Source organism: Populus nigra, chromosome 17 (assembly GCF_951802175.1).
Source record: "Populus nigra chromosome 17, ddPopNigr1.1, whole genome shotgun sequence".
Taxonomy (NCBI): Eukaryota; Viridiplantae; Streptophyta; class Magnoliopsida; order Malpighiales; family Salicaceae; genus Populus; species Populus nigra.
This window is the reverse complement of record NC_084868.1, coordinates 11,923,581-11,940,282: the sequence shown is the minus strand read 5'-3', so window position 1 is coordinate 11,940,282 and position 16,702 is coordinate 11,923,581. Positions and strand designations below refer to the sequence as shown.

Below are 16,702 nucleotides of genomic sequence, written 5' to 3'. Positions count from 1 at the left end.
ATATAAAATGGAGTCTATTTCTTCTCGGCCCAAGATTCAGCTTTTTGGCCCGTTGTTTTTTAATCGTCTCTCAGTCTTGAACCAAGGCCGATGGGTTTGGTACAAGTACCAAGGCCGATAGACTTGAACATAAAATGTTAATCCCACTTTATAGATTTCATTATCCCTTAATAATTAAGAAATAGTTGTTTTTAGATAAACAAGATTATTACAGTATTCGTTTTTCATTATTAAAATTCAAAATTAATTCAAATAACAAAATAAAACAATTATATAAATTGAAGCTTTTATAATTTTAATTACAGTATTATATTTTTAAAAACAATTGTTTTGTTAGTAGATAATATCTTGAATTAAAAATAAAAATTTTAATGAGAAAATAAATATAAAACTAGATTTGGTGATAGGTTATGATTAAAAAAAAAGAGATAAAACTTGAATTTCCTAATTACAAAACAAGACTTTTTATTAACTATATTTCTAGATGTAAATGTAATGCTAGCATTAAATATCATTATTTATGAATTGTCTAGCTTTCATCATTTATGGAAAGTATAATTAAGGGCATTTTCATATATTTAAGTTATGATAAGTATATTATGGAGTGAGATTACCAAACTATGGAGTCAGAATAATATCATTCTAAAACAAATTATACCAAGATTAAGGGTTCATCTAGTGGTTAAAACGTTCATTCTCTATATTATTTTTTTTAATTTAAACTTTGAGCGAGTATTCTAAAGAGTTTTTTTTTTGTCAAAAATACTTCATGCATTGAGGGTTATATCTTTGAAATTGTCTTAGATAAAATACTTAGAAGGTTTTTGCGACAGTATCTAAACAAATTATCTTGAACTCTGGTACATGTAACTAGAATATACAGCTAGAATATGGAGAGCTTGAATTTAATGGAAACAACGACTCCCTCTTCTCGCACAAGGACACAAGCCTCTCATTCAAGGCCTCGCACTCTACTGTGTAAGTTCCTTCCATGGCCTGTAGAGTCCCACAAAATAAACATTAAAACCTAAACTCTGGGAAGGACAATAACAAACGAACAGTATAACATATGATAATAAATAAGCAAGTTTTATGATACCTGAAGGTGTAAATTATAGAAGACTCTGCCTCCAAAGGACTCGTCGAAGGAAGAAGAATTTAGTAGAAGAAGTCCAGCCTCCTCTAAATTAACCAAGATTTCTGATAATGAACTTCTATGGAGCTTGTTAGTTGAGATATGAATGACAACTTCCCTGTCACCGAGACGGCTCGCCGATACCGATGATAAAGAGCTATACATGGTGCCTTTTCTTTGATTTTCTTGATGAGTTAAATCGTCAGCTTGCCTAGATAACTTCGATAGAAGCTCCTCCTTCCTTTGAATCAGTCTCTCCACTTGTTGTTGAAGTTTTGGTATGTATTCAAGCACACGTGAAACTGTATACGGTATGCTTAATTTCTTCTGGAAGAGTATCATCACAAAAATCAAAATTAAGACCTTAGAATATGATGTCCTCCTCTTAGAGAAAAACTTGGGACTATGTTTTATTAAAACCCTCCTCTTTGAACTAAACTTTACCAAGTGTTTTCATTAGCTAATTAGCCTCTCAAGAAGTTACAAATTTAAGATATCTCTGGAAAAAAATTCAAATCGTGTTCCATACACTACGAAAAAATCTAATTTTGGCTTGCTAGCTTTTTTTTGTTTTTTTATATTATCATCAACATATTATTAGACGTGATTTATGGGTAAAGAATCACTTTCAAGAGCCAAACTATGAGGAAGAGCTCGTCAATTTAAGGTTTTTATTCTATTATACATTTACATTGAGTTGAAAAATACAAATGGTAAAATTTAAACTAGGAATATATTTTTTTTCTAATTTACTCCTTACCACTTGATTATTTTGAGCTGAGCTACTTACTTTTAAAAAGTAATATAAATTATTCTTAGAACCTCACTTAACTATTTAAGTTCTTAAATTAAAATGATTTTTTTTAATATGGTGATAGAACTTTAATGATAAAGAGATTAAAAGTTTAAATTTTTTAATTTTTATTTGATCTAATAAAAAAATTAAGTATCTATACTTAAGCTCCGTTTGTTTGCAAGAAAGTTGTTTCTTTTTGAAAAGTGAATTCCGGGAAAAATGAATTCCTGAAAAGTGAATTCCAGAAAAGTATTTTCCGATGTTTGATAGTGTTATGGAAAATGAACTGGAAAATATTTTCTAGTATTTGGTTATGTTATGGAAAGTCAACTGGAAAATAATTTATCAATGAATTAATATTTTTTTTCAAGTTTATCTAATATATATACAATATTTAATATAAATATTTAATCACTTACAATAAAAGAATGAAATCTAAAAAATTTATGATGAATATTTTTTCTTATATCCTATATTCATACATAGCTTATTTTATAAAATATAACTATATATGTCATATCATATTATAAAGAAATAAGCTTCTGAAATATTTTTTAAGTAAAACCTATTAATATATTTTTTTTCAATTTTAAAAGCTTAAAATAAATATTCAAAACAAAATATATATAGCAATCAAAAGTTTGGTGATCAAATTTGATATAATCAGCAAATAATGACATTTCTAAATTTTTCACAACTTCCAAAAAGTGTTTTCTGCCCAGATTTTTCAGGAAAACACTTTTCTGGAAACCAAGCCAAATTTTCTTTTGACTGGAAAGTGTTTTCCGTTGACCAACTTTTCTAATGACAAACAAATATAGAAAAGTTTGGAAAGTGATTTTCCGGAAACCACTTTCCGGAAAACAAACACAGTCTTAGTAGTGGAAATATGCAAATTTTAAATTTAAATTTATAATAATTTAATTTTTAAATTGAGATGATTTTGATAATTATAATTAAGAAGGTTTGAATCCGAAACCTCTTACAATAAAAGGGTTATGGATTCCGATTGAGCTACAATATTGTACAGACTCAATGGCGCGATCATGGAGTAAAAGCTAGCATAGAGAATTAAAGAGCAAGAATATATAGGGTTAACCGAGAACTATACCCTTTGATCGGCTGCAGGAAGTAGTGAACGGAGTGAAGAATACAAACTGTTGATCTTCTTGCGACGGTCACGTTCGCTAGCGTTGTGGTTAAGCTTCTTAACCATGCTAGGGTCACCGCTTCCACTGTGGGCCGTGAATGATGTGGAGCGATCAAGCTGTCTTACATCTGGCTGAGATGGAGGGAAGTGAGTGAATGACTCTGGAGTTTCACCATCTCTAAAGCTGTAGTGCTGTTCATGGCTTATGGCTTCCTCCAAGGGCCATCCAAATGTTGAGAACAAACTGATGGGAGATAATTCTTCTAACATTGTGGATTAGTTTGAGGGTTTTTAATACTTTGTTCGCTAAGCAAGTGAGATGATAGATGATGACTTTACTTGTAAAAACTCACATCACAAACGCACATATATACACACAGATAACCCATCATTTGCTGCTATATATATGGACGAAAAATCATTAAAAAATAATGCCCCGAATTGTGTTAATTGATACTTTATATTATAGCATGAGATAAAGATAATGACATTCTACCTAGCTTCCTTGCTTCCATAGTCTGTTTTTATGCCGTGCTGCTCTGTTATTTACCTAAAATTTCACAGTGTGGCCAGCACTTCAAGATATTATGTATAATTGCTGGGTGCTTTCGGGTCTATTACCTCCATTTTTGTCAGAGTCCAAGTTTGTCACCAATGTCCAGTGTGTGAGGGGGAGATTGTTGGGTTATAGAGGAGAATTTATAAATGTGAGCGAAAACCTCACCTCTCATGAGTTAGCTTTTGAGGGGAAATTAGCCCAAAACCAACCAACAATAATAATCCCAACAAAATAAAAAAGGGATGGTTTAATTAAAATTAATTAGTAGCAGTGTAAATTTTAAACTAAAAAAACTTTTATAAAATATATTAAAAAATAATATAAATTATATATTGAAATTTCATCTAACTATTAATTAAGTTTTGAGATTGAGTTAGGTTTTTTTATTGATAATATAAATATAATTGGTTGGTTTATTTCACCATCAGATTTAATAATTTTACCGACAAAAATTTTTATTAGTATATTTACCCTAATATTTTTATATAATTATTTTACTGATGAAATCATGGATGGAAATCGCTGTAAGAAAAACTTAAAATTTGAACAATTCGATTTATAACTCAAAATTTGAACAAGTTGATGGGGGGGGGGGGGGGGGGTGTTGTTCTCGCACTATATAGTTTATACTTACATTACATATAATAGGATACAGATAAAAGGTAAGTACCAACCCAAAATGGAAGAACAAATCAATGTAAATTGATGATCTCACAAACCAATAGAACAAATATATGTGGGAATTGATGAAGTCATGAATGACATATCCTCTACTTCCTCTCTTCGTTATTTAATACAAAAGGAACCTAATATATTATAGAAACAACATCTATCTTATCCACATGTATAACAGTGATGCCAATTTTTCCATTGTTTTTTCTTGCCTCCTGATAGCTTGTGTTCCAAGGTTTGACCTCATAAGGTGCTTGTGCTCTGTGCAAGGCATGCATGAGTCCTATGAGACATTTGTTTCTCCAAAGCACGAGCTTGCCCAATATATTATTCATGTGCATGAGCTTGTCGCATGGAGGCAGGCAGCCTTCTCATTTCCAAGCCAAGGATTCTGAAGAATTTGAAGGAGATTATTTTAATGATATAATCCAAGACTTCTGGCTATCGCAAAGTCAAGGTTTCTAGAAATCTTGCAAGGCCCAAATAAGTGATCTTAGAAGTAGAGATTCAGGAAAACATCGTCTTGATATATAAAATCATACTGTAGCTAGCTGGTAAAATCACTTGCCATGGAACCCAGGAGAAATTTAAGCCCCATAGTCCCATACCATCTAGAAAGAGGCAAATTCTAGATGCTATTCGTTTGGTCTTTTTTAATGGTGGGGCAAAGGCAATGTCTTTGATTAATGATCCGAAGAAATTGAAGTTTCACCTCCTCGATGCATGTATACGGGTGCAGCTGAATCAACTAATGACATTGTATTTACGACCCTATGGCGACAGTTTATGCGAGTTGGGGATTTTTAGCGACGAAAGTCACTAAAGACAGAATTTGACATGAACTCTGTTGAAGCATCTTGACGGCAAAAGCAATCCCAATCCCACCGCAATGAATGAAAATCATCAAAAACCAAAAAAGACAACATGAATAAGATTATTTTGATCAGCACCCATTCCTGGCAATGTCGCCCCTACACTGATTACTATCTGTGTTTTCTTCATCTTTACCAAGCTGAAACTGAAAGAGGAAAGGCAGATTTCTTCAGTAGGTAAAAAAAATACAGTTCAAGGTTGCAAAACTCTCAAAACAAAATTGCACCTCCAGAGAGGAGAAAAGAAGACACATTCTTCCATGGAGTTTTTTTTTCTCGATACAGAAGTGAAGAAACAAAAATCAACATCGAAATCTCCAAACTACATTCCCTAGAATAATTTCATTGTACAAATGCCGGCAGAGCTCACTCTCGTGATTGCACTCGTAGTTTGCCAGATCACCAACAAGGCAATAAGCACCTTCCAAAATCTCAACAGCTACATTCCCTACAATAATTTCATTGTACAGATGCCGCCACCTCAATGAGTTATCGCTTATCTGAATGCAAGATGTTCAGTGCCGGCCTCTTCTACCCCTCCCCCTACTTCCTCCTCTTCTATTACCTCTAAACCCTGATCTGGCTGACTTCAGCCCTAATGACTGGATTCCCCTCCTCTTCTCACGCTGCATGTCTTTGTCCTCCCCATCCTCTTTGTACGTGGCTGAGCTCCGTGTAGTGAAGGAAATTTCACGAGATCCTCCTGGTCCAAACTTTACGTTATTTCGGGCAGAGGTCAGCAGATTATCTCCAAGAGCTGCAGCTCTCTCTCCCAGAGGAAGAGAGTCCTCATCTGCAAGAGATTCACGGTTCCAGAATGCCTCGGCATGCCTCTCATCCTTTACTTCATATAATCTAGAGATTTTAGTAAAAACAGAATCAGTAAAATAGAAGCAACAAATTCTTTTGAAAATTTGGTTATAGAACCCTAGCTTATTCATTTATCCTACAAGATTTCCTCTCAACCCATACACAAGCATGCATGTGCATGCATCCATACACAACTGTTCATGCAACCACAATGCTGAAAGCAGGTATTCCCTCTGAAGATCACAAGCACCATAACCACACAAAACAGAGGTTAAAGTTACCTTGGTTTCTTTTTTAATTTTCTATTTCCATTGCTGTGTTCATCTCCAGATGACTGAGATGCAGCCGAGTTATCAGAATCACTCAAACTCTGATCTTCATCCTCTGTCAGAAGTTCAAAATGCTCCGCCACCAAAGAAGGCTGCTTCATGGAAGCCATGGGATGTAAAGCCAAATACTCTGTTGAATTCTCATCAATCTCAAAGTCCTGTACAAAAGTAATATTGGAAAGGAGGATGTACAATGTCTGGTAAGAGCCTCGAAAGAACAAGAAACCAAAATGAAACAAGTGGCAAATAAACAGGCTGCTGTTATATAAGATACGGCAGACTAAATAAATGACTTATAATTCTCAGGCAACATTGGGGTGGCATTTCTTTGAAGAATGAAATTAGACTTTTGCCACAAATCAATTTCAAGCTATGAGAAATCAGTGGTTAAAAAGTATATTGTTTTTCCTTGAGATCACCAAATTCTAGTGGTATTCGACAGTAGGTCCTTTTCAGAGCTTCATGAAGCTATGATTACTTGATAAACATTAGCCACTTTTATGCTATGAGTAGGTCACCATGAACACCAGAACAAATATCAACCATTAGAACTGCAAATTTGTAATAATACCTTATCTTCAAAAAGTGCTTTAAATCTCTCATCTTCAAAAATCTCAGGGCCAAGTCCTTTCTTTTTCCTTGATGCTTTCTTGGTCTCGTTTTTATCAGCCTCGATCTGTTCAATTTCTTCTTCTTTTTCAATGACACTGGCTGCAAGTTTACGGTTAACCTTCGGCAATTTTTTTGGAATCTGCAGGAACAATATATTGTGAGAATTTAATCAGGTAAAACTAGAAACAGCCCCATTGCATCCAATACCAACCCTGATAAATATGCCAGGCTTTAAACAAGTAAATTCATTTTCACTAGTTAACAATTTAGTTATCGATCACTCTGAAGTACACATGTTTGTGAGAGAAAGGGAGAGGGAGAATCCACATTCCAATATAAACTGTAAATGGACAAAAAAGAAAATTCTATAAGCAAAACTACCCATTTCACTCATCCAGTCATCTTTAATGAAGGATCTACAGTGTCTAGCAGTATAGCCACTCATTGCATAAGCCAACATGCCAAATGGCATCATCACTAAATGTAGCAGTGTTACAATGTTGGTACCTCCTTTTATATGATCAATGAGTATTATCAATAATACATTTAAGTCAATCATAAAAAAGAAATGGAACATTTAAGTCAAGAAATTATCTACCCTGTGTCAAGAAGAGAATGCTAGGGAATAAAAGATAAACCAGCTTCACCATGTCATAACACTTAAATAACACAAGCAATCCCATCTTAGGAGAAACCAGAAAAATCAATTAGAAAATTTGCATGGAGGTCTAGGACAAAGCATGTGACTACCTTGAAGAATTCTTGAGGTTAGAGGTTGGAGACAGTCAAAGAAGACTAAATATTGCATGCAGGTCCAGGACAAAGCACATGCACGAGCTCATGCACATGTGTGCACACAATAATGGGCAAAAAAAAAAAATCTCCTAACTGGGTGACGAGATGCCAGAGGTAAACAATAGAGAGAAGTTATTTGTTATTTAAGTTCTCACCGTAATCCGAGACACAAATTGTTCTTCCAATTTCTTCTGCGTCTGCTGCTCTCTGTAAGTTTCATACTCAAACGGTTCCGTGTATTGTTTTGCCTGCATAAAATATGCATGAGTAAATGACAAAATCATGAAAAAAAGATTTAGTGGTTACAGCTTCACTAGTAGATGTTTCAATCATAGCTCAACTAAGCACAGATAGAGTTGACTCGGAAAAGCCTTTAGTTACAAAAGGAGACATCTCAAAAGATAGATGTTGTTGCCAATTGATCCCCTAGACTTTTAAAATTGGAAGTCATTAGAGAAAAAAATTACAACATCACTTGATTTTGGATAAAAATACAAAGCAGGAAAAAGAAACAGAGAGAGGCCAGCTCTTTTCTGAAATTTGCAAAGATGTCTGAAACTCTGACCTAATGCTTGTGCTTCCTTGTATTTCTTTGTTTTGGCACTCAAACTGTTATTCAGCGCTCAATATATAACGTTTGTCAATCACTAATGCATTTAACAATCAACTTTCCTAAAACAGTGTTCCACATATAACACAAAAAGAGCATGTATGTAACCATATTCACCTTCTTATATAATTTATAATCAATAAAGAAACCATGCATAGAGGCTCTTAGAAGATTGGTGCCAATCAGACTTGTCAAGTTCAATTTCTCAAGATCTTCTTTTGTCAAAAATTTGAAATTATCATATATGGTTGTTTGCGCATCCTCCTCCATCTCTTCCTGAAGAAACAAAAAAACAGCATCAGCACTGTAACAGAAACATCCTAGTACCAAAGATCAATGAAAAATTAAAGCCACACCGTTAGATTTTCGATACTAGGCAACCACTTTGGAGCAGGTCCCAGAGAAGGTATAAAGTAAGATGGTATCTGGCTGCAGTCCAGTGCCAGGAACATTAAGCCGCTTTTACTGAAAACACATATATCATTTATTGTTCCAGCAGTAGGTTCAATGCTTGTCATGCCATCTCCCTGAACAGAATGAAAATACATCAATAAAAGCCAAAAGATTAGTAAGGAAATCACTTTCTCACTGTCAATTGAGGGAAATGTGGATCCAGTACGATGGTAGGAAATATTTTAACTGACTTCCAGAAGATATTCGCACTTTATTTGGATGATTTCAAGAATCATAAGTTGTGACTCAATACTTTTTTCATGCTGCATGCACCTCTCAACAACAATGAGACCATGAAGATGGTTTCTACTTTTTCTTGGGTGCATGTATAAAATTTCAAATCTCCAACTTGCCACTATCATTCATCAGTATAGCCAGTAATTGATGTATCACAAACTTACACTTTTAGCTTTTTTACTTTCATTCTTTTGAGGAGACAAGTTCAGATTTGAATACAAGCAAGCTCATAGCACAGCAAGTGAGAAGGGAAAAATTAAAAAGAAAAACCTTGTAGAGACAAATGATGATCTTACAGAACATCATCCACTTGGAAAATAAAACCATGATGGCCAAGTTATCAGTTAAATTTAAGTCGAGCCTAGAAACAATCATGCCCACTTTTTCATGGGGTGAATAAAAAAGCATCTTACTATTAATAAGTTTTTTCAACTTGATTAATTAAAAAGCTAGGAGAAAAGGTGGGTTAGTCTTCACCGTCTCAGGGTCCCATATTCTAACAACATGTTTATCTGTGGTAATAAGCTTCTGTCTTTCAGAATTAAGAGTACGATGCCACTTGATGTCCAATATTGCACTGCCATACCTGCATAATAATAACAGAGTTTCAAAGCTGCAATAGGCCAAAGAAAAAAGAAGGATAATAAATATTCAGAAACACATTAACCATAGAGTATGGAAGGCTTACATATGGTCCTTGACTCGCATGGGATGTGAGGATCTCAAGTCATAGAGCAGCACCTGCATAATGAACGGGATTATGACTGCTTTGTACAATAGAGTGATATCAAATGACATATTGAATCTGCAAATTGACTAAAAAAGCATGTATAAATGAAAACATTTGCAACCATTGAAAGGAAATAGTGTTCATCTAAAGGAAATAGGGAACGCCTAAAGATATTTTTGCCAAATGTTTTTGAAAGATCATCTTTTTACTGTAAAATACGTACATATTATTAGAAAAGAAATATAAAAGGAAGGGGAAAAAAAAGAGCCACAACAAATACAAGGTATCCACCATGTCAACTTACAAGAAAAAGGTGATTGCTTGACTTGTGTCGGTCCAATAGGAGACTCAATTATGTAAAATATTAGAAAATATTTTATTTAATGCATTTCTACATTTCTTCCCTTAGTAAGATGTTATCTTTCAAATCATAGACCTGAAAGTATCGAATTCATTTCCTACATCCTTAACAGAATGGTTATTTCTTACAGTTTATCTTATCTCACTTCATTGCCAGTCATCATTAGTAATTATGCGCAAGGTCTTTCAAGCATATCAGTCCACAAACACTGCCACCCCACCAAACCCTCAAAAGAAAAAGGAAGACCTGAATTCTGCTTGGTATCTTACTGAAGATGCGTTAAGTTTTTACATCCTCCACCCTTTAAGTGCTGTTTGGAAAGCCCAGGTTTTAACACAGTGAATAAACTGCCACCATGCATCAATTCAATTTCATTATGTTTTTCTAGCACCATAGTAACATATTGCACCAGACACATACACACTAGTGATTGGTCTTGCCCTAGTACATTATTGCAATTATTGACACTTGGTTCATCCTTGAGAGCCTTCCATTACTACTATAAATGGTATACAACATTCCAGTATAATTCAAGAGACTACACACCCGACTGAATCCTGCCCCCATATCTTTTGTAATGATTACCAAGCCCAAACCATAAATCCCTTTGAAACAGAATTTGAAAAAAGAAATAGATATATATTATTTATATTCATAACCAGGCCACCCATCCCTCCCAATACATCCCCACTTTCTTAAGGTAAAGTCAACAAGCACCAAAAAATACAATGTCTGGGATCTATGTAAAACAGCATAAGGTTGAAAACATGAATTCATCACAAACTTCAGATGAAATCTCATGATTTGCTGTGAAAAGCATCATACCTTTCCACCACTGCTTCCAACAGCCATGGTGAAACCCCCATCTTCATCAAACTTTAATGCAGTGACCTCCTAAAAATTGAGACAAAACTAAGAGCATTTTCATGAAAATATAAGGATAAAAGAGATATGTAGTCCATGCAAAATTTGCACAGAAATGTACACTTCATGATAAATGCAAGAATTACAAGATAGTTTACTCATTTGCTATTCATCTAAAAGTGAAAAACGTATGAAAACGAATTCCTACTGCAAAATATCCACTACCATGTCCTTACTCCCTTCCCACCCCTGGACAACAAAATGAAGGATGGAGAGAGATCAAGACAGAGGACAAAATGAAAGTACAAAACAAAATAAAGGCCCACAGCTGACTCAAAAACCCTCCTAAGCCGCTATTGACTCAAAAAAACCCAAAGACCTAACCTGGTTTTGAAACAGATATCCAGTCTCATCAAGGCATGAGCTGCAGACTGGAGCCAACATTTAACTCTCTCATCTTTACAAATATGTATTCATAACAATTGCAAGAAAATCTTCTTTCCATCTTACCAATAAGAACCAAATTAATAGAAATCGATTTCAAATACATGAATAAAGAGAAAGAGTTACCTCGTTAATATCACCACCATGTTCAACAGCATTAATTCTACCAATTGAAGATTTTGTTCTCATGTCAAAACATTCGACAGCACCATCATCACCACCACAAGCAACAAGTCCATGAAGCTTGCTGAAATTGAAGATAAAGCCACCTCAGTCTTGGTTAAGCAAAGGTTTACAGGCAAAAATATCACACATAGAACTTTTGTTTACAATTCCAATAAGATTCACCACCAACCTCCGACAAACTACATTTAGACCTGGTGATTGTGTTCTGAGGGGGGAGAGAAATTGCCCCTGTGAATAAGAAAAGTTAATAATTTCAGCATCAATAAACATGAAGAACTAGTTATGTAGTAAATTGTTGACAAGATGCTTCGCATAAGTGCCACCACATACACAAACAGAAAGAGGTACAAGTGGTTGATAAATTCCAGGACTAGCACTAGGTTAGAAATACACAAGGATTTGCAATCTAGAATGAATTTGAAAGGAGGATGAACCCCGCACATCCCCTCTCTCTTCAAGATTGTGCCAGATATATGCAAACAATTCGTTGACAGAAAAAAAAAGTCTTCAGTAATTATTAGATCCTCCACAAGTTTCTTCATTTTTTCAACACGCACACATTTTTTCTTGATCAGTTGATTTTGGGGGGCTCAATTGATCCATGTTTGGTTTTCTAATTTATTTTCCATGCTGAGTAAACACGATAATGACTTGTGGGTGATACAGCCAATTTTCTTATTTCCTTTGACCATCGTTTCCATCTCTTGGACACGCATAAACAAATACCTTCACAAGCAAACTACGAGAAAAGGGTGATACATGAACCTAATCCCAACTTGTTCGGGATTGAAACTTCTTTGGATTGACATGTATATAAATAAGATGCTCTCACAACATAACAAGATCTTAGTTTCCGCATCAAAAAAAAAAATATAATGGTTCATATGCGTAAACAGAACAGAAAAAAAGGTTTCCAACTAAGAATAAAGGCTTAAGGTGAAAATCACTTAAAAAAGTGGCAATTTTCATTTAACATTGAAAGATGCAAATTAATCAATTGAATACCTTTTCTAAATTAATCCGATATAAATCTGAAGATGAGGCAGCACAGAGCAAGTCACAAGACCAACAATCATACGCCATATCCCTTCCCATTCTGTAAAACACAGACATACAAGTGTAAAGGTAACTCACAATACATAGATCCAATGAGAAATTGTATAATGCAGCCAAGTGAGTGCATTGTGTATTCAACGCACAATAGCAACTCAACCCATCAGATACCAAGAAACAACAAAAAGGAAGAGAATTACAGCAAAGAGAGTTTGCTATGTTCAATTTGAGAGATGCTTAATCAGGGAATATTGGCGCAGGTACTATTTAACCAATCCTTTGAGAAGAGATGACACTTAGAAAAGAGGTGACCCATTCCAAGGAAAGAACTCAAGAAGAGCAACTGGATATCAAATTAAGGCTCAAAAAAATGAACAGAAAACTAGAGTTACTAATCTGTAATCAATTGAATAAAAGTCGTTTTCCTAGACCTGGCATTATGATTCCTAAATAACTGTTCAACTGTCATATCAAAGAACCCGTTGAGAAAGCATATGAATTAGCTAAGGGAGGCTTAACGCCGACTTAGCCACTGTTTTCAGTTAGCAAATGTTGCACTGATAGATTGATGGTTGACTGACTCTGCTTTTTGTGATCTTACTTCTATTCTTTTCACAATTGATACATCTTTTATTTAAAAAGGAAGAGACTTAAGTACTGCAGGGGACTCATGCCGACACCAAGCTTGCCCTTATTTGCCTTGTTGTTTCTTTCACTTCCTGCAAACAGAGCCAGCTTCTTGTATCTTGTTTCTTGAGTGAACTCTTCTCATCTAAAAGCATAAATTACCCCAACCTAAAGTTACATACTGCAACCAATGCGTAGTACAAAATTAATCCACAAGGTTTGGGGGTAAGAGTCAAACAATGAATTCAACATTATCCTAGCTGGATATTCACCTGTATTTCCCTCTATGATCTCCCGTGGCACTCGTGTACAAACCATGAATAACTTATTCACTAAAACATTGGGCATTACCCCAGAATCACATCACCTTCGGTCTAGTCTCAGTAGAGAGTTTCAGGTTAATTCTTTCATCAAAACGAGCTCTCTAAGTTCTCGAAAGCTTCAGTGTGTTTCAAATTCTTCAAGATTATTTCATCACCATGCAATGAGCAAAAATGTTTGGTACTTTTAATTGATTGTGAATCACCTAAAATCAGACTCCAACTTTTGGCAGAGCTTAGAAAACTCTTTCCTCTTTCAGTTTCACATCAAACAGAAGTCCTCGGTATGCTGTCAGCAACAATGATAAGTTTGTTCCGCACTTCTCATCATGGTTCATAGAAATCAACTAAGCAATACACAAATCAGAATAGATGCCAATAAAGGCTAAATCAACTACTTGCCTCCTGACCTCGAACCCCCTCTACCTCTAGGCATCATATTGGACCAACCATTAAATAAGCACAACATGAAACGTAAGCACAAATACTGATAAAGCATTGATCTAAACCTTGGAATTCGCAAAGTGTAGTGTTTCCCATATTTCGCATGCAGGCAAACAGAACGATCAGCACATAAAAATGCAAGCTTCGAATAGTCATCATCCAATATCTGCACAAAAAATGAAAAAATTATTGCCTCACTAGTGCACTAGAAATCATGGTAAAACTCTGATGCCCCCTCCCCTCCTCTTAAATCTTGCAAAACGGCCACAAAGTGAAGATCATGACAGTTGCCAATGCAATCAAAAGTAAAATACATACAAAATATTTTCATAAAAACAGTATAATAAAACTTCAGAAAACCTGAAAATCAATTATCTCAGAATCAAAGTGTCTTTCAAACTTCAATGCGAACTCTCTTAACTCGTACACTTTGATTTGTGGTGGGTATATTCCTGCATTTTAGTTAAATAATTAGCAAACCATGTTGCAGATACAACCACTATTCCTTACAAAACAAAACTAAAAGATCATTTACCTGATGCAATAAGAAATTCTCCATCTGGGGTCACCTTAATTCTACTCGTAGCGGTTGGAAATGTTAAATCCTGAACCAACTCTATCTTTTGCTGATAATCTTACAAACAAAACAAAAAACTCAGCATCGAAAAACACTTGTCATCAATAATGTGCCAACATCAATTAAAAATAATCTAACTGCCCCAGTTTATTCACTTTTCAAGCAGTTAGGAAAACAAAATCAATGTCCTCTTTTGTTTTCGAATCTGAAACTGCATAAATTGTAAACTAATTAAAAAAAATTATTCACTCTGCTGCATAAACCCTTAATCTTCATTGTAAATCAATAATAGAACTTAGGGTTTAAGCTAGGGTTTAACAGATAAAATGCAAAACTTATACTTGAAAGCTAATAAATAACAACAATTCAAAGCAAAAAAGAAAAAAAAAAGAGTACTTTTATCTTTGCGAGAAGGACGTTGCTTTTTGGAGCCAACCCAAGAAGCAGGATTACGTTGCTGTGAAGAAACCATGTACATCTTCACTCCATTTATCGACGTTGATTTCAATCCGCTACCTTTCGTTGCCATTTTTGCTCTTCTCTTAGCTTTTGCTTTTGGGGCTAAACCAGTACTGCGAAATCAAACAGTTTTTGCTTAATTATGTGTTGTTCTACTTTAGCTTTAGTTTTAAGCAACTTTTTGAGGCGGTGACGGCGGCTAGCAAGCACTGCTTTCTTGAATGAAGATGGTGGTTGCTGCTGCTGGTGGCTTGCAGGTTTTTTAGGTTCTTGCCGTGGTGATAGTCGGTTTTTAAAATAAGGGATGTTTGGTTTTGTTGACGTAGGTGTTTTGGCAATAGTTTATAAACTCGTCTGTGGTCGACCCGGTTTAAAACCCAGATTTTAGGTTTTTACTGAGTCATCTAATTGATTATAGTTTTTATTTTAAAAAAATTATTTTTTTTTAAAATCAATAAATTATAACTAGATTTTTAATCAAGTATTACCATGTTAACCCAGGTTTTTACCTAGATTTTTTCTTTACTTTACTTTTTTTTTTTAACTCAGCATGTTCCAATCCTAGATCATGATTCTGGTTTCAACTGTAAATGGTTTCAACTCTAAATCAAAGCTAAATCGATTTTTAAAACTATAGTTTTAGGCTGCGTAAATTGTAAAGTACAAAGTAGCCCTAGGTCGAGAGTTTGGTTAAAGATAAAAAAAAATCTAAAAATAATTTGATTTATCGGTAAAGTTTTAAAATAAATTTATAATTTTTAAAAATAAAAATGATAAAAATATATATCATGTCTTTATCTTATTGGTGTTTTAGGTATAGTTTTTAGACTCGGTCCGGTTTAAAATCTGGATTTCAAATTTATATATTCTATTATTATTTTTTGAGATGAGCTCGTAATTTTAGATAGGATTTTTTTTTATGTTAAATAATTAAATTAGCTGAGAACTATAGACACAGCTATGCTCTAATTGGCATGATATATTTTTGGTATAAAAAAAAAAGAGTGTATAGATCATTTTATAATAAAATAAATATTGATTATATAGATTGGTTACTAGGGTTTCAGATTTATAGGAGAGAAGGGAAAAGAAAAGGCAGGAATTGATACTAACTAGTATCACTCCAAACACAATTACTTAATACATCCAAAATAAGAATTAGGGTCACCTCCTTCACTATTAACATGAATACGGAAGAAGATGGTCTCTTTTTTTCTTTTTCTTTTTTTGCATTCTCTTTATTTTTATATTTTTTTAATTTTATTATTTAATATTTATTTGATTTTGAATTTATCTTTATAAATTATTTTGTTTTGTGTTATCTCAAATAAACATCATAATATTGTATTTGTGCTTGGTTTTGTAAGTATTTTTTTTTGTTATTGTTTAAGTAAATAAAAAACAGTTTTTTTAACCAAAAAAAACAAGAATTTCTATGATTATTTTGGCCAAGTCGAGCTCGGTTGTTGTCCTAGTTTTCTTCTTGAAGCTGGCTCCATCGCATGACTCCCTAGGTGATTTCATTAATTTCTATGATTATTTTGCATCGAATGCCAGCCAGCGCAATGAAGAATTCCAATGGTCTTATATCAAACCTTCTACGGCTC

General features: G+C 34.2%; 2 protein-coding genes across 2 annotated transcripts; both read right to left on the bottom strand.

Annotated features, from left to right (window-relative positions):
- Window positions 1-781: 781 nt before the first annotated feature.
- LOC133676688 (transcription factor ORG2-like) lies at window positions 782-3,422 on the bottom strand. The gene is made up of 3 exons (XM_062098407.1): window positions 3,043-3,422; window positions 1,100-1,462; window positions 782-996 (listed from the first exon to the last, which is right to left on the bottom strand). Exons 1-3 carry the CDS (start codon window positions 3,349-3,351, stop codon window positions 871-873), a joined length of 798 nt encoding a protein of 265 aa, XP_061954391.1. The 5' UTR covers window positions 3,352-3,422; the 3' UTR covers window positions 782-870.
- A 1,909-nt stretch (window positions 3,423-5,331) lies between these two features.
- LOC133677486 (uncharacterized) lies at window positions 5,332-15,421 on the bottom strand. The gene is made up of 16 exons (XM_062099577.1): window positions 15,033-15,421; window positions 14,595-14,693; window positions 14,420-14,511; window positions 14,125-14,225; window positions 12,621-12,711; window positions 11,785-11,843; window positions 11,556-11,676; window positions 10,947-11,015; window positions 9,719-9,771; window positions 9,508-9,616; window positions 8,697-8,867; window positions 8,458-8,616; window positions 7,886-7,978; window positions 6,895-7,074; window positions 6,276-6,481; window positions 5,332-6,039 (listed from the first exon to the last, which is right to left on the bottom strand). The coding sequence occupies exons 1-16, from the start codon at window positions 15,163-15,165 to the stop codon at window positions 5,700-5,702; spliced, it is 2,076 nt and encodes a 691-aa protein (XP_061955561.1). The 5' UTR covers window positions 15,166-15,421; the 3' UTR covers window positions 5,332-5,699.
- Window positions 15,422-16,702: the final 1,281 nt, after the last annotated feature.